Source organism: Lissotriton helveticus, chromosome 7 (genome assembly GCF_964261635.1).
Source record: "Lissotriton helveticus chromosome 7, aLisHel1.1, whole genome shotgun sequence".
Lineage (NCBI taxonomy): Eukaryota > Metazoa > Chordata > Amphibia > Caudata > Salamandridae > Lissotriton > Lissotriton helveticus.
Genome location: NC_136068.1, coordinates 297,918,378 through 297,943,034, shown reverse-complemented (window position 1 = coordinate 297,943,034; position 24,657 = coordinate 297,918,378). Strand labels below are relative to the sequence as shown.

General features: G+C 45.8%; 1 protein-coding gene across 2 annotated transcripts; it reads left to right on the top strand.

Moving 5' to 3' along the window:
• Positions 1–5,580: 5,580 nt before the first annotated feature.
• Positions 5,581–22,968, top strand: SRSF6 (serine and arginine rich splicing factor 6). Of its 2 annotated transcripts, none has more exons than XM_078652082.1 (6): positions 5,581–5,826; positions 12,507–12,649; positions 14,986–15,077; positions 16,466–16,668; positions 16,935–17,024; positions 21,557–22,968. In XM_078652082.1, the coding sequence occupies exons 1-6, from the start codon at positions 5,720–5,722 to the stop codon at positions 21,909–21,911; spliced, it is 990 nt and encodes a 329-aa protein (XP_078508208.1). In that variant the 5' UTR covers positions 5,581–5,719; the 3' UTR covers positions 21,912–22,968. The 2 variants fall into 2 exon arrangements, with proteins under 2 accessions (XP_078508208.1, XP_078508207.1); XM_078652081.1 differs by lacking the exon at positions 14,986–15,077 and adding an exon at positions 14,816–14,928 and having other exon boundaries at positions 5,596–5,826.
• Positions 22,969–24,657: the final 1,689 nt, after the last annotated feature.

Sequence of the window (24,657 nt, the reverse complement as noted above, 5' to 3'; positions counted from 1 at the left end):
ACCTGAAAGGTGCCGAGATTGACGTAAGGATGGACATATATACGTCAATAAGGATGTCATATGAACGGGCTCGTTCGCACATTCTTTTGCTGAAGTTCTCGGTGAAATCAAAACAATGGTTATGGGAATTTCCCAGGTCGCTGTAGGTTTGATTTGTTTTGAGAACTCCGTATGCCTTATCAGGGGCTGGAGGAATATCGCTTGTCTAATTAGATGGCATGCGTTATGACCTAATCAGATAACGCGCTTCTGTGCCGTGGTGTGGCTTAATCAGATAACGGTTTTTGCACCGTTAGATGGCTGCTAGTTAATTATTAACCAGACCAGGGTCAGGAATAGGGGAATCGATACAGTACCTATAGGAATACATCACAGTGGTAGTCACCACAGTAAGCCTTAAGGGTAATAAGAGGCGGGTCTGGGCCAACGGGCGGCATGCGCCGCTTTCACTCCAAGTCCGACATCCCGTATAAAAGTGCGTCACCTGAAGTCCAGCACCAATGGATACTCAGGATATCCGCTGCAGCAGGGCCTAGACCCAGTAAATCCAGCTCCAAAAGGTTCATTCCCCGAGGATCTCGTCCGCCGTCTGAGACGTGACCACAGGGCCTCCCGCACTGTCAAAATCAGAAAGTTCCGGACCCGACTTCTCCTTCGCTTCCTCAGAGTCCGACCCCATTGCTGATCCACTTTTCTGGGAGCCTGTGATCACCGCTGTCGCTACCAGAGCTCCTCGCTTGACGGCGGCCATTAGATCAGTTTGTTGTTTCAGCAGCGCCCTATTTCGCCTGCGGATTCTCTGCGATTTTCACACCCGGACCGGCTTCGGCCGTTCCCACTCTTCCCTCCCTCTGCGGTCCGTACCAGCTCTGTACGTTTCCAGCCACGTCCAGGTCTCCTCCGGAGTGAGGAAAAAAGGCGTGGTTCCGTCCATGATAACCCTCAATTTGGCCGGGAAGAGCAGAGAGTACTGAATCCCTTCTTCTCGTAGTTCTTTCTTCACCGATAGGTAGGAGGCCCTTCGCTCCGGAATGTCTTGAGCATAGTCCGGGAATATCGTAACCATACTATTCTCCACCTGGAAGGGTCCCGCCGAGCGAGCTCTCTGAATCAACAGGTCCCTGTCCTTAAAATGCAACACTCTGGCCACCACCGGTCTAGGAGGTCCACCCTGCAGAGGCGGCCTGGCCGGGACCCGGTGGGCTCTCTCCAAGGTGAAGAAGGGAGAAAGGCCTTCCGGAGCGACCACAGTCTTGAACCAGTTCTCCAGGTACTCCACCATGTCCCCACCTTCTGATTTTTCCGGAAGGCCCACCACTCGGATGTTGTTGCGCCGATTGCGACTTTCGGCATCCTCTGCCTTCCGTTCCAGGACCTCCAGGCGGGTCAGCACATCCTTTAGCCTATGTTCCGCCGTGACCACAGCTGGCTTCAGGTCTTGGAGGGACAGCTCAGTGTCCTTAACCCTGTCCACCAGTTTGGCATGGTCCGCTTTCAGGAGCCCCAGTCCCGTCGCCACCTGTGCTATGTCCTGGTGTAACGACTCCTTCGTCGAGGTTATAGCCTCCAGGATATCATCGAGGCGCTTATTGAGCCGCTGTTCCTGTGTTGAGTCCGTGGGAGACCCATGGGCCCCTTGGTCATCGTCCCGTCCCATCTTACGGTCGGGCTGCTGCTTCGGCTTCAGCACCCCCGCCACCACGGCCCTCGAAGCCTTTCGTTCCTCAGTCGCAACGTCACCGTGGCCCCTTCGGGGGACCCGGGCCTCTGGGTGCCGGTACCTGCTCAGGGGTCCCTCCACTAAGGGTGTGTCGTCAAATACCACGCTCGGAGCTACTCCACTGAGCAAACCCCCCCTCAGATGGCGAGGCAGACACTGTGCACCTCCAAGTGCGTCAACTCGCCGACCGCCATCTTAGGCCTCCAACATGGAGCGAACTGTCCACAGCAGCGCCGCCATCAGGGGGGTCCCCCACCATCCGCTCGCCGGTGCACACCTCCAGAAAACAAGTGCGCCACGGTCTGAATCCGAATCTCGACCAGGTGCCCCCTCTCAGTCACGGGCCATCGAGTTAGAGTTTCCCTGTGCTGCCGGGGACCGCCGCCATTTTGTCGTCACCACCGGGCTCCCGATCAGCTCCGTCGAATGTCGTCGCCCAGCGGACCCCTCCTCCGACTCAGAACTGGTCGCAACAGCTGCCCCAGGTGTTCCAACGTCCGGTGCTGTGTTACAGGCAACGACCAGGAGAATTATCAGGAGAATAACCGGGATCGGGCGCGGAGCTACCAGCTCACGCCGCCATCCCCGTCGGCGTCCAAGCCACGCCCCACCAGAATTGTGAAGGAGTGATGTCGTTGTTGCCGGTGCTGGGGTTGGAGAACTCCTTGACGATGCTGAAGAGTTCCTTGCTGTCGTGGGCGTTGTTGGACAGTCGTTCCTTCAGTGATTTCTTCTTGGTGGTGCGGATAAGCTGGTGGTGCTTGCGGGTGGCTTGTTTGAGGGCGGTCATGTTGTCTGTTGTCTGGTCGAGGAGCCAGGCTTTCTCGAGGGTGCGGCAGTTCTTCTTGGAGTCCTTGAGTTCGTCGGTGAACCAGGAGGCTTTCTTGCTTCTGGGTCTGCTGGGAGGGTTATTCAGTGGCGCGAGGTCGTCTGCGCAGGGGTCAGCCACTGTGTGAAGTTGCGGGCTGCTTCGTTGGGGTCCGTTGTGCTGGCGGGTGGGTTCTGGCTGAGGGAGCTGGTGAGCTGCTCGGCGGTGATCTTGCTCCAGCTCCTGTGAGGAACCTGTTGCGGGTGGTGGTGGTGGGTCGTGGTTCTTCTGAAGCTGAAGTGGATGCAGCTGTGGTCGGTCCAGTGAAGTCCGGTGAAGGTGATGTGCTTGCTGGATGAGAAGACGGGATCAAGCGTGTGGCCGGCGTAGTGGGTGGGGGTGTTGACCAGTTGCTTGAGACCGAGGTTGGCGAGGTTGTCCAGCAGGGCGGCGGTGTTGCTGTCCTTGTTGTTCTCCAGGTGGAAGTTGAGGTCCCCTAGGAGGATGTAGTCAACGGAGGGGAGGGCGTGCGGGCTGATGAAGTCCGTGATGTCTTCGCTGAATTGTGTGCGTGGTCCCGGGGGTCTGTAGACGAGGGTGCCTCTGAGGGTCGTCTTTGGGTCGGTGTGTATCTGGAAGTGGAGGTGCTCGGCGGCGGAGAAGGTGTCGTTGGAGTCGGTCGTGATGCGGATGGTGTTCTTGTGTACGATAGCGATGCCTCCTCCAGTCTGGTTGACGAGGTCCCTCCGGGTGATCTTGTATCCGTCTGGAATGGTGATGGCGATGTCGGGTGCAGAGGAGGCATTCATCCAGGTTTCTGTGAGGAAGGCGACGTCTGGTGAAGTTGTGTCGAGCAGGTTCCAAAGTTCGATGGCGTGTCTGTGGATGGAGCGGGTGTTGAGCAGGATGCACTTGAGGTGGCTGTTGTTGGTGCTCGGCTTGGTGGGTGCGGTGTAGGTCCGGAGGCAGGTGAATTTGCAGGCTTGGCAGGTGAAGGGTCCGTGGGTGCGTTTCGGGGTGGCTCGGTAGCAGGCGGGGGTTCGGCCGGCGTTGAGTGCGTGGAGGGTGGCGGCGTCGTAGGTCCGTTGTGTGGGCAGGCATCGTCGGGGGCCAGGGGTCGGGCGCGGTCCAGGTGCGGACGGGCTTAGACGCGTGAACGCTGCGTGGAGAGTGGGGGGGGGCGGACCGAGGGAGGAGCAGCTGGGAGGCGGGAGCGGGGTGGCGAGTGGGGAGGGGAGCGATGCTGTGATGCTGGAGGGGACGGGGGTGGGGCCGCGGGGAGCAGCGGCTTGGAGCGGGGAGCGGGGAAGTGCAGCGGGAGAGGAAACGACGATGGGGGTCACACAAACTCAATCAGGGGCACAACGGAGGACGAAAGGGGACAAATACTGGCACAATACAGGCCCTGGCAAACAAATGCAGATACTGGCACACAAGTGAGGCGAGACAGAGGGCGAGAGCAGGCACAATACAATACAGTACAGATACTGGCACAATACAATACAGATACTGGCAACCTTTAAAGAAATACAGGTACGGCGAGATCAGGGGCAACAGTGAGGCAGAAACTCACGGGCAGCAGCGGCAGCAAGGAGACTGGGCACACTGAGGGTGGGCCACGCGGCGGGAGGAGCGACCGGATCCGACCAGGTCAGGTCAGGTCAGGCAAGTCGCTGCCTTACCCAGTTCGCCGTGCCCGTGACCTGTCAGGGGGAGAGATCAGCATGGCCATTCTATGGCAGAATGAGCCCACTGCTGCGCTCCGTTGACCGACCGCTGGATGTCTGCAGTAGGCCTCCAGTCCTGTTGTCCTGTACAGCCCATCCTCTTGCCGGGGAGAAATGGAAAGCCGAGCGGGGACCAAGCTGCGAGGAGGGCGCGCCAACGCTACGCCTCTGTTCACCTGCACGTTGGTGATCTCTGGGAGAGGGGAAAAGAGAGCAGCGCAGCCATGATAATGAAAATGAGGCGGCCATGATGTCCCTACCCCTGTACCCTTCAGCTACCAGCCTCCCCTGGGGCGAAGATGGCCCCCGCGCCGTAAACCGTTCCTAAGGTCCCAGGAGTGTGGAGTCAACTGGGACAAGCGTGGAGGTTATCTGGCCATCACCAGGTTGCGGATCCCTCCAGTCCCAAGATCATTGCCTGTGAGTGCAACAACACCCTGAAGGCCTGGCTGAATAAGCACCATCAGAACCCCAGTGATGGCGAGAAGATTATGCACTGTAAATTTGTAATATAAATGTATCGCTTTGTTTTTTAAAATGCAATCTTGAGTGGATTTGCAACTTGTATATCTGTAACTTTAACCGCTAGTAAATGTAGTTGACATATGTACTTACTACCATTCTTTGTTAGTTCATTTTATCTGTTTCGTATATTTTATGGTATCCATATACTCTGAAGTCCTTAAATAACTGGTTCTATTTTAAAGCTCTGTCACCTTCGGGTAAAGTTCGCGCTATATTAAAACGCATAAATAAATAAATAAACATTCAAACTCGTAATTCTAACCTATGCGTAAACATTTCACGCATGGGTCGGAATATTACGAGGAACTAGTAACAATCCCCATTCAGTCTCGTCCGAACCGCGATTTGCTTCGGTAGATACGCATGCGCCAAATTCCAGTTCAGTTCGGCGGCTATTGAAATGGAAAAGATACGCCAAGGAAACAGCCGTTTAGAATGCGGCCTCGTATCAATAGTGAAATCGCCACTGTGCTAAAGAAAATTAGGAATACACAAAATAAGATATCTTCATACTTCACAAGGAACTGTGATTCTTTATTTTTCAGATGCATAATTGCCTCTAGGAACTACCTCTGAAGACAATACAAAATGTTTTTCTGAAAAACTAAGATACCGCTGGCGCCCTATATTATCTTTTGGACGCTTTAATACATGTTGGGTTCAGCGACTAGTTACGTGGAAAAGAACAAAACACGATACATATTTATTATGTCGATTGGAATGGGTACGCGGCATTTTACACGAAGACCGTCCTATTTTCACGTCTCTAGTTAGGGCTCACTGCGTGATACGTTCCCTCCGTCGATGTGTGACGTCAGACGTTGCAGTAAAACGCGCTGCAAGGCTATTGTGTCGTCTTCTTACAGGCTGCGGAGGTTTGGAAGCTGACGAGCTGCCTGGACCTACTAGGTTATACATAGGTCTTTTCTTGAATCCAGGATGCCGCGCGTCTACATTGGTAGATTAAGCTACCAGGTTCGGGAGAAGGACATCCAGCGCTTCTTCGGCGGCTATGGCAGGCTCCTGGAGGTAGACATGAAGAACGGGTACGTTTAGGGTAATGAAAGGAGACCCAACTACCGATTTGCTACCTCTTCGTTTTATTGTATAGCCCCATAAGACGATCCTCGTGCCAGCCTTTGGATTTAAAGCTCTCAAATGGAATTATTTAATCGGCGATAAACTGCGTTGTGGGTGGCACGTTGCGTGTCTGGACAAGTGACTTCTCAACTGTTTTTCAATGTACATGTCTTGATTTTACAGTACGCACTGAGCTAGTTGAGTCATCAAGTTTTACAGTTATGTTCATATGCTTTAAAGGCGCTTTCCATGGTTGCAAGGCGCAGAATGTTCTCCTCTAATGGTTTGGTCGGGCCGTGGAGTGGTTCTATTGCAGCTGCATTGCGCATGAGCAGCGCCATCTTTGTTCTGGCTATATAAAAAAATAGTCCCTCCGATGGCTGCCATGTTGTGGTCGGGAAACAAAATGGACGGAGCATGTATAGTTAGTGAGGTATGCTTGTCTCGTATGATAGGGGTTTGCCGCAGTCACACTTTATTAGCTTCCGTGCATCTTATTGGTGTGAGCGCTCTAATGCTGCCGGTGTTGTGATACGTGTCCACGGATGATATGTTGTTTGGGTTTAAATGTTGCTTGAGATAGCAGTGTAAAGGAAAAGATGTACCCAGGTACCTTTGTGTCTATGACATGGCTTCAGATCTATAAACGTGTGGCAATCTGGTGGGACAGTTCACGTGGCACACGTCACAAAATGGCGGCTTGTCTGAAAGGGCCTCTAGTATCAGCGAGGGCTGCCCCCATTTTTCTTTCATTCAAGTGCTGTAGAAAGGGGATGGTTAGTAGACAGACAGAGGGCAGACTTACTGTCATTCGGTGTTAAGCAAAGCGGCATACTCGCGCTGCCCCAAAACGTTGTTTCCGTTATAGGCGTGGACATTTGTGTTTTCTAGAAGTAACAGTAGTTGCCGAAGAGTGAACGTGTGCGTTGCGGTGTGAAAACCGAAAATGTTTACAGGTAATATGTAAAGCCGTACTTCTGATGAGCTCCCCGTGGAGAGGAGTCACGAGGAGATATAGTTCTGCATCAATCACAGCGTATAAGGCAGTTAGTGGCTAAGTAGTGAGCTCAATTTTGCATGGAAACCAGAGAATCTTGTATTTGCGGTGCCTCTCCTTTTGGCCCGCGCTTGTACAACAAACAGAACAAATGTATACTACACACGCCCCCTTCCCGCGCACAATCACTTTTTATGGTCTCCTTATGTGTAATGTATACGTAGTGTCGCCAAGCTCACAAATGAGCGACGCACAGCTACCCAACTCAACTGCCTTCGGATGTTTGAAATGACACGGATACACGCGGTTAGTCCATTCAACTCGGTGGAATACAAACACAAAGCCACCCGTACTCTTTAGTAAGTGTATTTCGAGTTTATTAATCGATTCATTTGAGCTATTTTGTTTGTTCCTCAAAACTGCATCCTCCTTTTGTGGTCTCGCATGCCCACCATACCCACGTTGTCCCAACCCCGCTCACACCAGTCAGTCAATCATTGCCCCGGCTACATGAATTATGTGGGACAGGTGAAGTCTCCCACTCTGCCGGGGTGCTCTTTGGTATATCTATGATGCTACAATAACGCTCCCTGAGCACCAGTACATGTAAAAGAAGCTGCAGGGCTACTCATGGGATCATGAGAATAGCACCTTGGGTACCTACTATTATGTCTAGATATGCCTTAATAAAGGTGTAAAGTATCCACAGTGTGATTATCCTAGCAGAGACCGTTATCACAGCGGGCCCCGGATCACTTAAGGTCAGCCCCCAGTTTGAAGGTCACTCCTCTACATATATGCCAACTTTGACACCCCCATCAATCCTCAATAGCACACAGTTCAGAGGATTCTGAACCCCGCCAATGAATACTTCACAACAGACACAAATTGCAAGTTTGATGTGGAGGAAAAGACGTGTGCATATCCAGATGTTCACTCATCCTTTTGACGCAGGGACACAGCCTTGAATACTATTCCGTTGGGTGGCTGCTTGAATTGAAACTTCAGGTGCCCGTGCTATCCACACCCCTGCGGGAGTGCCCTCCAGTTGATCAGCAGAATACTCCCCACGTTCAGTATAATGCCTGTGTGACAAGCAGGTACTTAAATCAGAAGGGTTACCAAAATAATGTGACAGTGGAGTATCTGAGGCATGGTTGACTAAATTATGCAGCAAGAAATGGTAAATTATGCACCACTTTTTGTTATTACTTCGTTATTTTGTACTTTTTAAAGATGGTTATACTGTCGTACTTTTTAAAGATGGTTATACTGTCGGAAAAAATGTACCTTCATTAATGCTAGTTGACAACCAAATACTAGTAACTTGTGATCAGTTTGAGCTAAAAACACTTTTTTGCTGGGATATGCAGTAGATGGAGTAAGTGGCCAATGCAGCAAATACATGTTTTCCTGGAAAACTCACAAGAAGCCCATGGGCCCTCACAATAAGCAGTGAAAATTGAAGAGTACTGAAAGTGTCTAATAAGTTTTGTGTGGCACTGTGCAGATGCATCCAGCGTTTTCATTTTGCTGTATATAAATTTCATAATACTAAAATCCAACAGAACATTGACCACTCTTCCAACAAATGTCGCAGGATGGCCAGAGGGAGCGGCGATAGTGAAGAGGTAAGCGGAAGTCCCCTTCCATGAGACACAATCACAGGGGCCCGGCGAGGGGCAAGCTTTGGGGCGAGTCGGGGGTCACAAGAGGCACCAGGTGGAAGGAGAGGGAGGATCCAACCAAGCCTGGCTCCAAAATGGCTGCAAATCATGGGAGAGTTGCACAAAGGTGGGCCGGGCAAGGGCTGTGCCTGTCCATAAAACAGCGCCTGGAGCGAAATTTCGTTGCTCACATCAGGATCTCCCCAGCGCAAAAGAATAGCAATGAGACTGTTTTTTACACTTAGTCCTGCAACAGCCTCACTCACACCGAGACAATTGCATGGGGCAACATCTGAGCGCCCTACAACACTGGTCCTACACATTCTATATACCTGACCTTAAGGTGGCTGTCCTGTCCCCTGGAAGCAATGCTATCGAGCATATCAACCCTAAAGTAAGTCTTAGGTCCCAATAACTCCGGGATGGGTGCTGCCAATTGATCTATGACAACTCCCCCTGGACTGAAACCTTGAACATTGTGCTCACCTCGGAGCCGGATCAACATAGTCCATGCCCGGTGGAACTTTGATAGAACTTTCGATGGACCTTTGACCATGCCCCCTGGGCAGATACTGAAACTGTTTGTACTTACCTCTGTGCACGAGCAACCATGGCTGATGCCCGGTGAAGCTGTCATATGCAGCTATAGAGGAGTCGGGCCCTGGTTTCACCCCTTCAGCCGTCACATACCCAGCCGGTGAACTGACATTGTTTTTCCTCGTTTCCCTGTTTCCTTCCATCCACGTCCCTCCTGCAGGCTCCCGGCAGCAAAATGGTGCCTGCTGACTTCTGACCACAAACTCTGGGAGTCCGCCCCGGGCCGCATACCAGAAGCTTCATCTCAACACACAAGTGCGGGCACAGCAGGTGAGCAGGGACTTCCCGATACCACGGCAGCCCACTGTGAACCCTGAGGAGTGCTTACGGGGGCGGGCAGCGGCGGAGATTGAGGACGGCCCTCCATTTTGGCAGTCGTGATCTTCGCGCCGTAGCTCCACAACCCTGCTACTCCATTAAACGCAGTCGCGACACAACACGCTGCGTGAAGGCAACTCCTGCACCTGAAGATCGCTTATTGTCCCCAATCATCGTGGGGAATCACGAGAACCCCCGACCGGCCAGGAAAGCCTGACCCCAAAATGGTGCCCAGCACTGAACGCGGCCGACGGAGCCGTTTCTAAACATCTGGACACTCCTGGGGGAGTGCGGCATCATTTGAGACTAAAGTGAGCAGCGATTGCACATAATCAGGGGCACTTCCAAAGAGACTCCCTCACCCTGCTGCAAAGGCATACCGGCTCCACGAGGGTGGCGGCCCTGTAACCCTGACTCTCCAAGTCCAGATCGCCTCACCGGGTTACTGCACAAACACGCGAACTAGCTCACCGACCACCTGGGTTCCCTACAAAGTCTGCTTCCCCGCCACACCCAAACCACGCCACAGCACCCGCCTCCCCCCGCAACGACAAAGTGGCAAGATCAACTCTGAAGTGAGCCCCCTGCAATTCCAGACGCCCATCGAACGGCTACGCGTTCCCTCCTCCGTTAGGTGGGTGTCACTCCTTCGTCAGGATCACCCAGCATACATACAGTGGGCACAACACCGCGTACCACTCCTTCAGTCGCCGCAGCAATGGGGAAACCGAGAGAATCGCAGCACGCCGCGGTCCCCGAGACCGCCACAGAAAACATGCCAAAGACCCCGACATGGACCTTAACTACAGCACCTCCACCCGACCTGTCCATTTCGGACAAATTGGTCAAGGTCTTAAAGACCATGCATCCGGTCCTAAACATCGACCGCTACGTCACAGGAAGCCAATATAGCTGCTTCGTATGAATCGCCATGCGCCAGTAACTGTTTATAACCATGTAACTTTTACCAAACTACCTACCCCCTACCCCTCCCCGCTCTACTCCTCTCCACTTTCCTGCTACTGACCTCTGCCCTCACCTGTCCTGGCCCTAGTCCCCACCCTGTTTCCTGTGAATTTTCCCTCGTCCTGTGAATTTTCCCTCGTCATTTGAGATCTAGCTATTTTGTCTGATGCCTGAAGGAGCTACCTGGTTTAGCTATAGGGGAGACAGGTCGGGGATTCCCTCCTTGGATGTCACCTACCCAGTCGGTCTTTAGCCAGACTTCCTTTCATCTCTCCTGTTGTCTCTTCCCGCATCCTCACCCTATTTATGGCTCTCCTCTCTCAATGTATTGAGACTGAACTATTTTGTCTGATGCCCGATGGAGCTAACTGGTTTAGCTATAGGGGAGATCGGCCGTGGACTCCCTCCTTGGTCGTCACCTACCCAGTCGGCCTTTAGACAGACTTCATTTTGTCTCTCCTTGTTTGCTCTTCCCCTATCCTCCCTCTCACACCTTCCCTGTCCCTTCTACGCTCCATTTGCCTTGCCCTCCCTGTTCTTTAATTGTTTCCCATTGAGACCTAGCTACTTGGCCAAAACCCGATGGAGCTACCTGATAGCTATAGAGGAGATGGGTTTTTGGACTTCCCCCTTGACCGTCACCTACCCAGCCGGACTTTGGGCAGACTTTCCTTAGTCTTTCTGACGTATCTCCCTCCCACCCCTTTACCCCTTCCCCCCCTTTCCCCTCTACTCTTCACTTATCTCGTTTTCTGTGTTCTTGTAATTGTTTGTCTCGCAACTGATGTAAATTGGAACTGATGTAATCTTGTAATTTTGTGGAATCTCATGTAAAGCGCTCTGATACCTCCGGGTCTAGCCAGCGCTATATAAAACTCTTATAAAGAAATATAAATAAATCCACCTCTTTCTCCCCCCCCCCCCCTCCGTGATTCTTTGATTTAATTAATGTAACTATGTAACCTGTAACTCACTGATCCTCATGTAAGCGCTCTGATACCTCCTGGTCTAGCAATCGCTATATAAAACTTTTAAAATAAACAAATAAAGTTGAGTTTTGACAATCTTGCATGACAATAATAAAAACCATCCCCTCAAAGGGACCCATAAACAAAACCTACTTCAAATGTGGCACGTATTCACAACACATACCACTGTAAGCCAACACCTATTGATGGCCTTCTTTAACCTCTTCGGGGCTGATGACGAGCTGAGCTCGTCATGAGCGTAACCTGCCGTGCGCTCATGACGAGCTGAGCTCGTCATGTAACGCGGTAATTTCGAAAAAAATGTCGTGTACAGCGGGAAAAGCCGCCGCATTGATGCGGTTAATGGGGTACTCTATCTACCCTGTTACCTTTGGGACACAGGTAATGCTAGAGAATGAAAATACCGTTCCTCTCAGATGTCACATAGCCACATTTGTAAAGGCCGCTGGTAACTTAACATCCCACCATAAATGCACAACCGCAGCATTTAAACTAGACCCACTGCACCTAGAATACTCATCAGAATGTAGTTTCTGACCTTATTCTCAAGACCATGGTGTGAAAGACTATATCAAGTGCATGAAATGAACTAAATAGTCGCCCTTATTCGTATCCTAAACGATTCTGATGCAAATAGACTTAAAAGTGCCATTTGCTAACAGTTGCTTTCACTCAACCTGTTCCAAGCCTGGTGCATGATTCTTTTTCTGGATTCCCATGCAGTGCAGTATTCCCCCATCTAGTGGTTCGGTTGAGCCCATGCTTTACTCGAAATCACTGACACCCGTTTCCTCTAGGTGTGTGATTTTAAGAGTGTCTGTGAGATGTGCTTACACAGCTTCTGTCAGCACTGCAGTTGCTCCCTTCAGATCAGCGTCACCTTTCTTGTTGAATTAACTGCGTAGCGAATTTACCATCAAGGACAATTGGACGAGTAGCTAGCTTTCATCTCCCATCTATTAGCATGCAATTTTTGGTGATATATTCCTGTATCAATCTTCTGTTCTATAACATTGGTATCTTGTTTTATGGGTATATTAGCCGTTTAAAGCACCGTTAAGCATATTTTCTGTACCGTTTGGAAATATCTTTGATAAATCTCATTTGTGCAGGTACGGCTTCGTTGAATTTGAAGACTCCAGAGATGCTGACGATGCAGTGTATGAACTCAACGGAAGAGATCTCTGTGGAGAGCGGGTTATTGTAGAACATGCCCGTGGTTCCCGCAGAGCAAATTCTAATTATCAAAGTCGCAGTAAGTTTAGTCCCATTTCATTTAACGTTATAGATTCAGTTGTAATAGCAAACTTATTACATTATTTGTAGCGCCTGCTTTTTACTTTAGTGTGTGGTCATAATGGATTTGCACCATTTTGCCAACATTTCCCATAGCGATGTTTGGTAATTAATCAATTTGCTGCATTAAAAAAAATGCGTCTGCCTTTGTTTCTTTGATGGTGCAACTTTATTAGAAACCAGTTGTGGATGTCGATGGAAATAGTCTGAATAATGCATGCAATTACATTTTTGTAGTGGTGTACTTTTACATACACAAGTGCCAGGGTCTGCAGCATGGATCTTATTTGATCCGGCTAGTGCTTGTTTTAGGAACTAAGAAATATTGGGGCATATTATCAAGACAAGCGATAAAATTATCGCAGTTTTAGCGGCAGAAAACTGCCGCTAAAACTGCGGTACTGGGCTTGATATGCCCTATGGAATTCCAATTGAAGCCCATGTTATATGTGAAGGACATCTAACATGGCCACCAATTGGAATTCCATAGAGCATATTAAGCCCATTATCGCCGTTTTTGCTGCAATTTTCTGTCGCTAAAACGGTGATAATGTTATCGCCTGTTTTGATAATATGCCCCACTGTGTTTACTTTGTGTGATGTGGTGGTAGGCTTGAGCTCTGGTTTTAGGAGTGTAGCTTCCTAGTTGTAAATCCCTTCTACCTTCACCTCATTCATTATGGTTCGTTAACAGTATCAAACTCACGCTAAATCGGTGCTTGACAGAAACAACTTTAGAAGGAGCAATCGAAAAATGGACTGTGAAACTTTCCTTTTTGTACTCCAGATATACATGGTCCCACGGATGCAATGCTCTACACCCTGGTGGGAAATCCATAATCAGACATTTTCTTCATGGGGATATTACCAAATTAGGATGGATGAATACTGACTCAAACTACAATTTATCAAGGATTGTAAATGACGGGATTAAGAAAACTCTGATCTAAGTTCCTTTGAATGTATTGGGACTTGGGCGGAGAGTAATAGCAGGCTTCCAAAAATGGTTGGTTTGGGAGACGCCAGGCAGTGGTGACGAGAGAGCGTTGGCATGGTGGTCTTGAATGTTTGTATAAAATGCTTCGGTTCTCCATTTGTATGGACTTGGTTTTAATTTCAACCAAATTAGATTGCTCCTTCAAATACCCTGTGTGAATCAATTACAGAATGCTATTTGTATGTAGAGGTGATTGAGCCGCTGTTAATTATGGACATGGAATTAATTCTTGACGAGTCTTTCATGGGACCCTAGTAAAGATCAGTTTGATCTTCACGATTCGTGCATGGTTAACAGTTGAAATTGTTTTAGCGGTACGTTTTTAGAGTAGTCGGGAAGGGGGGGGGGTTTAAAAGTTTGTACATTATTTCATGTTTGCATTGTATTTTGACTTGCATGTTAATTCCAAATTTTAACGAGTCCTTGATGTTTCAATTTAAAAGTGACCAGTGGGGGCTGAGTCCATTGAGGCTAAGATGACTGCCTTTCCTGATTGGCCTTGGCATTTCCATACATTGTGTGACCCTTGCCCTATGACCCTTTGGCTGACCTTACCGGAAGCCATGATGACAGCTGCCTTTTGCCATTAGACGCAGGGTGATGGTGAGGATTTCAAGGGTTAGACAAAACTAATCTGAACTACTGTAGGTGACTGTTTCCTTGCCTGTTGTCACACCAACAAAATCCTCCTACTGTGATGTAAGTACCTGGTGTAACTAGTAATTTCATTAAACACGACATTTATCGGTGCATGTAATGCGTTAAGTTTTATATTTTACAATATTCTGTAAAATAAAACTTAGCAAACTAGTTTAACTGCAGGAACAGTCACGTTTCCGTATCTGTTAGATGCAGCATCTGTTAGGCATTCGTTGTTTTGTTTTCACATTTACACTATATACACATATGAATTGAATTTACAAATTTTTGTAAACACTTGCAAAATCAGTTAAACTTGGAGGAATACAAACTGATAAATAACACTTTTGAAATCACAGTAAAACTGGAGGTGTGCAAATATCTTCGTGCCCTAGTATGTATATGCAATTTTACATTTTAAACATTCACTAGTCTGTCTTTGCACAAAGCTGCATCAAGCCCTTACACTGTTTTCTGTGCACGATCAAGGTGGATACAGGAGAGAGAAGTCTGGAAGAGACAAATATGGGCCACCTGTCCGTACTGAATACAGATTGACAGTTGAGAACCTATCCAGTCGCTGTAGCTGGCAGGACCTGAAAGTAAGTTCATTATCGAAACTTGTAATTAGAACTTTTTGTATTGAATATCCCTTTTAGAATCAGTTACTCAGAATGGACCGCCTGTACGTACAGAATTCAGACTGAAAGTTGAAAACCTATCCAGTCGATGTAGCTGGCAGGATCTTAAAGTAAGTTATTTAATCAAAGTCTTGTAACTTAACGAGAGCCATTGTGCTTTATGTATGGAATAGCTCTCGATGTTTTTTTCTGCAGGTTGATACTGAAATACAGTGGTTTGCCTGCAAATATTGCCAGGAATAAGTGTAGCCCTACCTGAAAGCCCTTTACATTTTTTAAACTGCTTCAGATTCCTGCACCTTGTTTTATATTCTTTTCTGGCAACTAGCCAGGTTTGTGCCATCAACACATTGTGTGCTTGGTTTTACTTAGCTGGCGCCTCGTCTTTATGCTTTTGAACCGTGGTATTTGTGGTGGGTTTTTTTTCTCCCAGAAATTGGTCAACTGTTATGCTTTCTAGTATTTTTTTGGGTGCTAGTTAGGCTTTCAAGTGTTCAAGAGTTGTAGTTCTATCTGCTAGATTAGCTTTTCTGGTGGCATTCAATCTTTTCTGGCTCACCCCACCCCCCTTCGGTATATTTATTTTTGTTTTTGTAGTGCAAATCTGGAATCTAAAAGCATTGTAGTACTATAGGTCTCACTTCAGACAAGCATAATCAATGCAACTTGCTCCAAAGGTCAGAAAATGTAAAACAAAGTGTGAAGTACTTATGCCGAGACTTGGGGAGTGCATTTTAGAAGGGAAAAGTTGTGGTATGGTTTTGTTATTTGGGAGGGTGTTAGCCGATATTTAGTCAACAGAGTGGGTAGGAACCAAAAGGGTCATTATGTAGAGTTTTCTGCATGGATATAGCATGTTTACACTAAGTTCTGCATCGCAATATTGTGCTTAATATATTACCAAGTGTGCAACTGCTGTTGATTATTTGCTTGCCTGTGAACCTGTAATGTATTGTGATGACAAATGCACCTACCTATAATTTTTGTTAAGGTCCCCATAGCCCTCTTTCAGTTCTATACTTGGGCGATGCATACGAATTGACAGCTGTATGAGTTGTTGAAACTGGAATGTGAATATTTTCTTTTCAGTTATCTATTGCTAAATTCTTACTCTTTAGTGCATTAAATTTTAACTGACTTTTTGTTGTAACTGCTACTTTTTTTAAGGTGAAAAAACGCATAAAATGCTTTGATTACACTTTGTTACATTGTTGTGTAATTGTATTTGCATAGTGCTCACTAACCCTGACGTTGAAGCGCTCTATTGCGGGTAGCACGCTACTTTGTAGCCCAGTTAGTTTAATCCAGTGGTTATTTGTTATCCTGCATTTAAAGTGGTGATGTATCAAGTTAACATGATCTGGATGTCCTTATTAGTCAGTTAGTGCGAGTGAAAAAAAAGAGGGGCGACTAGAGAGGATGAGTAGTTGGGTATTGCGAGGTAGCAAGAAGAAGTTAGAGCCGAATGCGAAGTAGTAACAATACTTTATTTTTATAGGATTTCATGAGGCAAGCCGGTGAGGTGACCTATGCGGATGCTCACAAAGATCGCACTAATGAAGGGGTGATCGAATTTCGGTCTCATTCTGATATGAAGCGTGCATTGGAGAAATTGGATGGCACGGAGATAAATGGCAGGAAAATTAGGCTTATCGAGAATAAGCCACGACGCCGTAGATCCTATTCGGGTAGTCGATCAAGGTATGTAGTGCAGTCTAGTGATGAAAAACCGATTCATGCTTTGGTTTACAGCTTGTCTTTTTAACCACTTACACAAGGAGTTCGAAATTCTTGCACTTTTACCGGAGTGAAAAACACTATGGTTGGGGAAAATGAAATTTCTTTGTGTGCTCATTTAAGCTGCATTTTCAGATTGGTTTTGGTACATTTAGTGTGATCAATAATCAGAAATTTGCATTAACTTGCACGAAGCAATTTCTGACTGTCTGATTCACATCCCTGTACAGGTCCCGATCCAGAAGCAGGCGACGGTCACACAGCAGGAGCCGCAGAAGCAGTCGTAGTAGAACACGCAGCCCAGTCAAAGCACCGTCTCGGTAAGAAGTCCATATTTTGTGCGAATTAGATTGCAGATGTACATTTCACCAACGCAATCACGGTGACAACTACACTCAAAGCGATGGTGGTTATTGGGATGAATCTTGTGCACTCTGGCACACCTTTGCGTGAATTGACCCCCGTTTCTTTTTTTTGGGTAACATTAAGTAGGAATGATCTTTGGGAAGGTATGCAAGTTCATGCAGCTACTTGAGGGTTAAGAGCTGGAGGAGAAGTGGTATTTTCAGATTGCAAGGGTATGGCTTGTGACCTTTGCTATATCAATTATGGTTAGTTTATGTTAAGCAAAGTTTAACGCAAAAATGCATATGACTTGGAGAAGGTTTATTTATTTTATTTATTCAAAGTTTTATATAGCGCGAACAAGATCCTTACAGATATCAGAGCGCTTCACAATGAAAGGGGTAGGGGCAGTAGGAATGAACAGAGGTAATGGGAGCAATGTAATAGTCACTAACATGAAAGGATAATAATAACATACATAAAACATATCAAAATACAGTCAGGTAAACAAGAAATATAAGACTGCACAAGTCAATGATCCCACTACAGAGGTGTTCAGGTACACTTTGGGTGTGTGGAAGGCTTAGAACAGTGTTTTAGTATAGAGAGAGCACTGAGTGGGGGCAGCGGGAGGGTGAAACAGTGACCCAACGTGTATCATATATTGGTTGGTAGTGAGAGAGTAGCGTAGTAGTGTCTCTCTCAAGTAGAGGTATAGTGCCAAAGGACAAGGTAAGCATTGATCCAAAGCAATGCAGAGTCTCTGATCCAACACCTATAACGTTCAGGAGATCTTGGCCAGAAGGATGGTTTTCACCTCTTTCTTGAAGAGTGCAGTGGAGAAGATACGCCTGGTTTCAGGAGGAAGCGCATTCCAGATCCTGGGTGCCATTCCTGAGAAGGATTCAGAAAAGGGGGTGGTGATGAACAGAGTGCCTGAATTAAGCAGACCACTCTTACCCAGTCCAAAGATCAGGGCTTGATCCATCACCGTTTTTTAGCTCACTGCACCATCCCAGCTCAGAACTTGGCTATATGCAAATTAGTCTGTTCCTGTCCCAGTGCATGATGGGAACAGGGCAAGCCAAACTACCAAGCCAATTCTAATACTGGGAAGGAAACAAGCTACCGGGGACCGGTTTCTGGCATTTCAGCCTCGTCGGCCCGGCTTGCTTGAATCCTGATGGTGCATTGAGCAAGGGACTCACATCTGAGTATACCCTTCCACGCTTATGGTGGACAAAATGATTCAGAAAAGGGGGTGGTGATGAACAGAGTGCCATCATTCCTGAGAAGGAGCGCTTGTAAGTTTTCTCTTTCCGGAATCTACGGGATTTCAGGAGTAGATTTTTTGAGCTTCTGTTGGATCTCGAACCTCCTGATATAGACAACTTTTGTGCTCCGTGGGGGCATGCAGAGGAGGGAAAGAGAACCATTTGAAAGAAGGATTAGGGCACTATCAATTTTTAGCTTAAGGTCAGTTTTTCATGTTACTTATTGGAAATCTAAATAATGCTGCTTGCGCACAGCAAGGGTCCCATGTAGGCAGTGCCACTGGAATTATGTAATTGTGCTGATGCAGTGTTTTCTTATATTATATATTTGCAACATAATCCATCGTCTGCATAATCTACATTTTTTTCCTTCAAATTTGTATTGTAGCTCGAACGAGTTACTAAATATTGAACAGCATATGTTCTCCGTAGTGAAGGCCATTTGCAGAGCTTGACTAGTTTCTTTCCTGTTTATTGCTATAATTGGGTATTAACCTGGTGTTAAGACACAGCCTATGCCCAGACAGCTTTCACCCAAAAAAATTGCAAACTAATACGGCAATACTTCTAAAATGTGCTGCATTATGCTCCATAATTTGTCTTTTCTTGCTGCATGATTTACTCAACCACGGTACCCTGCCACAAAATTCCTCATGCCTGGAAAAATGCTTTGTTGTAGTTGATTGGCAGATGCTGACTGCCTCCACTAGAACTAGTTAAAAATACTGCATCTCATTTTTAGGTCCCACATGCGCAGTTGTTGCAACTCTCTTGTAAAACTAATACTTTTAAAAGGGTTTGCGTTTACAATGTATTTCCCATTAGTTGTCCTTCAGGTCACTCATGCTTTTGATTGGCTATCGCTTCCCAACATTTTCTCCAGCTCCCTCTTCCTGTGCTTGCACTCCCTCTGTCCCTCCGGTTTCTAATCTACTGCCGTTACATTTTAGGGACCATTCAGAAAGTTCACCTAGGAAAACATTCCTCCTGTTGCTTACCATTGGCTTTGTGTCTTGTTTTTCACGTTTTCTGGCTTTATTTGCTTAAGCTGTCCAACTTTAGTTTACCCCTCCCGTTGCCCAAATCTTGTTTAGTGTATTCTTCCATGAACTTGCTCTCTGTAAACAGGCCTTTTAATCTGGTGTTCGTGTCTCGTATGCTTGGCATTCAAAAACAGGTCAAATGTCATGTGGCTTCAGAGGGCGCTTGATGTTTACTTTGCTTTTGCTGACTTCACAGTGAGAGCATTTTTAGGAAAGAAAAGAGGAATGCAGATTGCTCTGCTCGTGGCCCTCCTTGGGTCCAGTGTACAGGACTGTAGCATAACCCTTAAATAGCACATATATAACACTTGGAAGACAGATGTTTATTTTATCTAGGTAAGTGGGTTACTGCTTTTAACACAGATTCTTTTGTTACTTGCAGTTAATATATTGTAATCCTTCTAATATAACTGATCTGTGAAGGACCGGTCACTCGACCTTTTACATTGATTAACCTACTTGCCTGATTTATTGTCCATATATAATATGTATGTTATGTAAAGTACTCTGGCACCTTGCAATGGGATGAGTACTGCTACAAAAAATGGTGGCATTTACATTACTTGTGTAACTACTGGGGACATATGAACACATTTGACATGCTTACAGTGCATGCATTTCTCTTCTAAACAGGGACTAAAAATCAAAAGCACGCCTCTTAATCACCTATGAAGTGATAAGCTGTGAGCCTCTTTTCCCCTCCTTTGTATTTGCATTCGGAGTGTGAGACTACCAGGATCAGATTGGCACAAAAGGTGGTCTGATAGCCCGTTGACTTCAGTCATTGTCTTTGGCCCAGCTAGAGGTTCAAATAATGTTTGAAAATTCCCTTCCAGCCTGCATGTTGCTGCATAGATTGAAAGCAGAAAACTGCAGTCGCAGATAAATGTGTCCTAGTGTCTGAAAATTACACCGGGATAAGTTCAGCATCGGCAAATAGGCAAAGTAACTCTTCCTAAAGAACACCACAACTTCACTCCTCTTCTAAGAACCTCCAGCCACCTCTTTCTTACCTATTCTTTAAAAATAAATATTCACCTGGATGTGAGTGTTTAAACACCAAGACAATAAGAAATGATGGAAACATTAAACAAACATCAATGCTTCTGTTTACTTTTCAGACCGACAAAAGTAACACAGTTGCTTTACTTCGCTTATGGGCACCACACAGTGTACACCAGAATATACATTTTGACCCTAGCTCCAGCAACATTCACCTGACGGGACAGTAGTTTCCTGTCTGGTATTAGACTCCAATCTAAATGTACATGGCTAGCCGGGTAAGGGGGTGAACTGCAGCAGTCGATATCTAGCCCGTATACATCAATGCAGGGATCCCTGTGAAAAGAACACTAAACTCCTTTTCCCCTCCAATCTGAAGCAGTGGTGTCCAATTTAGGGGATGGCTACAACACTTACAATCCATTTCTATATAATAAAACTGAAATGTATGTTAACCCCAGTCTCTGGCCCTCTTGGGCTTACGCTGGACACCCCTTCGTCTTATGACAACTATTTTTGTGGCAAACCCCTCTTAGTTAAGCCATTAGGTCTCGCCTTAGCAAGAACTATTGCCTTTGTCAATATTTTGCTTAGCCATGTTGACAGCTAGCTTTTCAATATACAAATGTTGGTGGTGCATTGTTGATAAATCAAGCAACTAATATTAACGCTGCAATGGAATAAATAGTTTCCAATGGAGTGTAGCTTGAACCAAACCTTTCCTTTGTGAATTGATTGCAAGAGTTGGTCCACGTGTCTGTTGCCATTCCATCATCTTTATAGATCAGTGTATAAGACAACACAAATTACAGCATATAAATAGCATCAATACTTTTCACATCTATGTAAATATCCAAGAAATTTCTGGACAACACAACAGTGTCATCACGGTTCACGTTGGTGCAAATATCCTTTAGCCTCATGCTTTAATTAATCAAACCATGATGCATCATTTGTGGCGCAAATGACAAATGTGAAATGTTACATGTATTTGTTTAATCCTAGGTTTTTGGGTATTCCTTGATGTTAAATGAGTAATAATATTCCTAAATGCATCTACCTAAATTTCAAGATTTGTTTTTCCCTTTTGTGCAGCTCGGGTAAGTAGTCAGTATCCGTTTGTGAGAGCAAGTTTTTCTTTCCAATAACGTTTTTTTAAAAAAAACATTTTTTTGGGTACTCTTACAGATCCAGGAGCAAGGGGCGGTCTCGTTCAAGATCCAAACCTAGGAGATCTCGATCAAAGAGCCACCCCAAGTCTGATCTTGGTTCACGCTCCCGAAGCAGATCCAAACCAAAGTCTGAGCGGTCTCGCAGCCGGTCCAGATCTCCGATTCCTCAAGAGAATGGAAGGGAAGAAAAATCGAAGTCCAGGTCTCGAAGCAAGTCTCGCTCCAGGTCTTTTTCCAGGTCTCCTCCCCCAGAATTGATGGAAAGGGATCGCTCCAAATCTGCAACCCCACAAGCGGCGTCCAGGTCACAGTCTCGCTCCAAATCACGTTCAAAGTCTCGCTCTCGATCAAGGTCCATGTCCAGGGATTAAGACTTGAGCATTGATCTACAGTAACATTGCACACAATTATTGGAACACTTCCCATTTTTTTTGCCAAGTCGCTATCTTGAATTTGATATGGTCGTTGTCCCATCTGAAAACCGAACGAGCTTGAAACACATTCAATATGTTTCCAGTTTTAAATGATGCTCTAAAGCAGAAACTTTTTTTTAAAGGAAATTTAAGTTTTTCATCAAGAATAAAAAAAATTCCTTGGGTATAAATTTCATAGTTTTAGATTTGATAGCTTAATTCTTTTACAGCCCATTTTGAAATAGATTTTTTTTTGCCTAATGTGAAGCTAGCATCCCTCACCTTGGCTTACCAGGAACTCCCAACCCCTTTGGGGTCGCTTGCGCTGGAAGAAAAGCAGGGGCTACTCTGGTATGAAGGTGAGTTCTTCAGTGGCCCAAAAGCTTGTTCTTGAAGACTTATCTGACAAGTCTTAAACCCGTGATACTTTTGAGTGGTGAAGTGTTTTTGTCCACTGTAAATATGCTCAGTATTAAAGGGCGCTCCTCAGTCCAGGAATATCATATAGCAGGCGCAATTCTACCCATTTCAAGCAATTCTGTAACTATTTAACTTGTCACCTACCTGTTTGTGTATGAATTGAAATCTAATAAAGGTACACCTGTTTTTGTTCTTTTGCATGAGATAGTATATTCCCTGGCGCTGTGGGGGTGGGGGCTTTATTGATTTCAATTCAGACCACCCATGCGGTTTCTACTCCTAAGTTTTAGGGATAATTTGTTTTTTTCAAATTTTTATGGAGCTGCACAAGTTGTCTAACTTTCTCTCTGTCTTCACTCTAAAAGTGTAGTTCTGACTAAATGTATGTAATATCGCATTTGCCCGGGTCTGTTTTATCCTGGTCACTTTTCCATTCAAATTGTCATCTGCGCTTTTAAAGATACAGATATGAAAGCTTGCCCAGTAGTCTTGTCTAAAAGCTATTTTTTTTTGTAAAAAATACAATAGTGAGTTAAAATTCCTTTGTAAAGCTACAACTTGTAGTATGAGTTGACATTAAACCGGTGAATTTAAAGATTGCCTTTTTGAAATGTATTTTGTGCATTATTGAAGGTACTCTGGACATTACTACGCTCCTGGTAAGAGCCTGTGGCTGAAACACGGTCTTGTCTCTCTGGCCCAGATGTCTGCAGTCCTGCAGACTTAACTTCTTTTGTAAGGTTGTTTTAGCCCAGAGTTTCTTGTTTTGATGTCTAGTGAAATGCACTGCTACTGACCGTACAAAAGAAATCTAACGAAAAGGTGAGCTTAAAGTTTTTTAAATGTTAGAAGATTTGAAGTAGAGCAAATGGCCATGGGCAGTGAATTCTGGAACTTGTCGATATAAAAAGTATCTACCCTTGCATGTCAAGTTTTTGACATGGGCGATAAATGGATCGAAATTATGAGGGGTCAGTAATAAGAGAAATCAATATATGGTGGCTCATGTTGCTGAATGAAATCATGGATGTGGCACGGTTTTAAAAAGGATACTCTGCAATGGATAAGCCAATAAATGGATTTTGGGTTGGAAGAAATAGGCAAATGTTAAAATATCTGCTGCTAGTCTCCTATTGCAATGGTTGAAATATTTTAAAGATGCTGCGCCTGTTTAGGAAGAGCAAAAAAACTACATAAGTTCATGCATTAATTACTGTCTTATGAAATAAAGCAGGTGAGGTGGTGTAGGTTTACGGAGTATTTTTAAAAGAAGTGAGTAATGTAGAAATATTGAAATGACGGTTAGAAATGGAAAATTAAGATTGCACGTAGGAGGAAGAGGTGACCCTGAATTCAGTAGACTGATAAAGTGACCAAATATTAACACCGTGGGTCTTGAAGAAATGAAAACGGCAAGAGTGCAAAGATTATATACGCTGTCTTTAAACTGACTTGGGAGCGTTGTCACCATACATATGCATCCCTATGGTTAAATACCTGATTGGATCTAAGTGAAGTGAGATAAGAGCAGCTAAAGGGGCAACACGAAGATTGGAAATCTTACCATGCAGTTTACAGATTCTAAGCTATTGATGAGAAGAGAGAAGTCTGCATATGGTTCCCGATAAAGAAACACGCTGTTTGAGGGTGCCCTTCAGACACTTCACTGAAATCCATTTAGGATAGTGTAAAGCTATTAATGCTTGCAAACCGAACAAGCAAAATTGGGGCTGATTTCACATTAGAATAAACTCAACTTCAATTTTTTTTTTGTTTTTTGTAGCAACTGGAATCTTAGAAGAAAACTAGTTTTTGCTCTCTTGGGCCTCTTTCAGATGTTTATACAAAGGGCCGAGTGTCTGGCCTGGAAGTCAACTGTTTGAAAGCAATATTGTCAGCCATGGAATTGAAGATCAACTGCAGCGTTTATTGCACACGTACCTGTATGTTTGAGGCATGTGAGCTGTAGATCACATGCTTTGCATACTCCTGCCATCTTGTGTTGGGTCCAAATGTTTGCACTTTTTTGTTACTTCGTAGAAGTCTTTCCAGTCAGGAGGTGGGTGACTCTTTTCGGTGATGGTGCTCATAGGCATCTACTAAATTGTTAGATTTAATTAATTTTTTTCCGCCATCCGGTTCGGACCTGAATTGCTGTGATCCAGTTTGACAGTTTCTCAAGTTCCCCATGGTGTGCAATCCACTTGCCCCTAACGGCATTGTTGTGCAATCTCTTCCCATTCTCCGCTTATCTATTCATAAAATCTCTTTTGATCAGAAACTT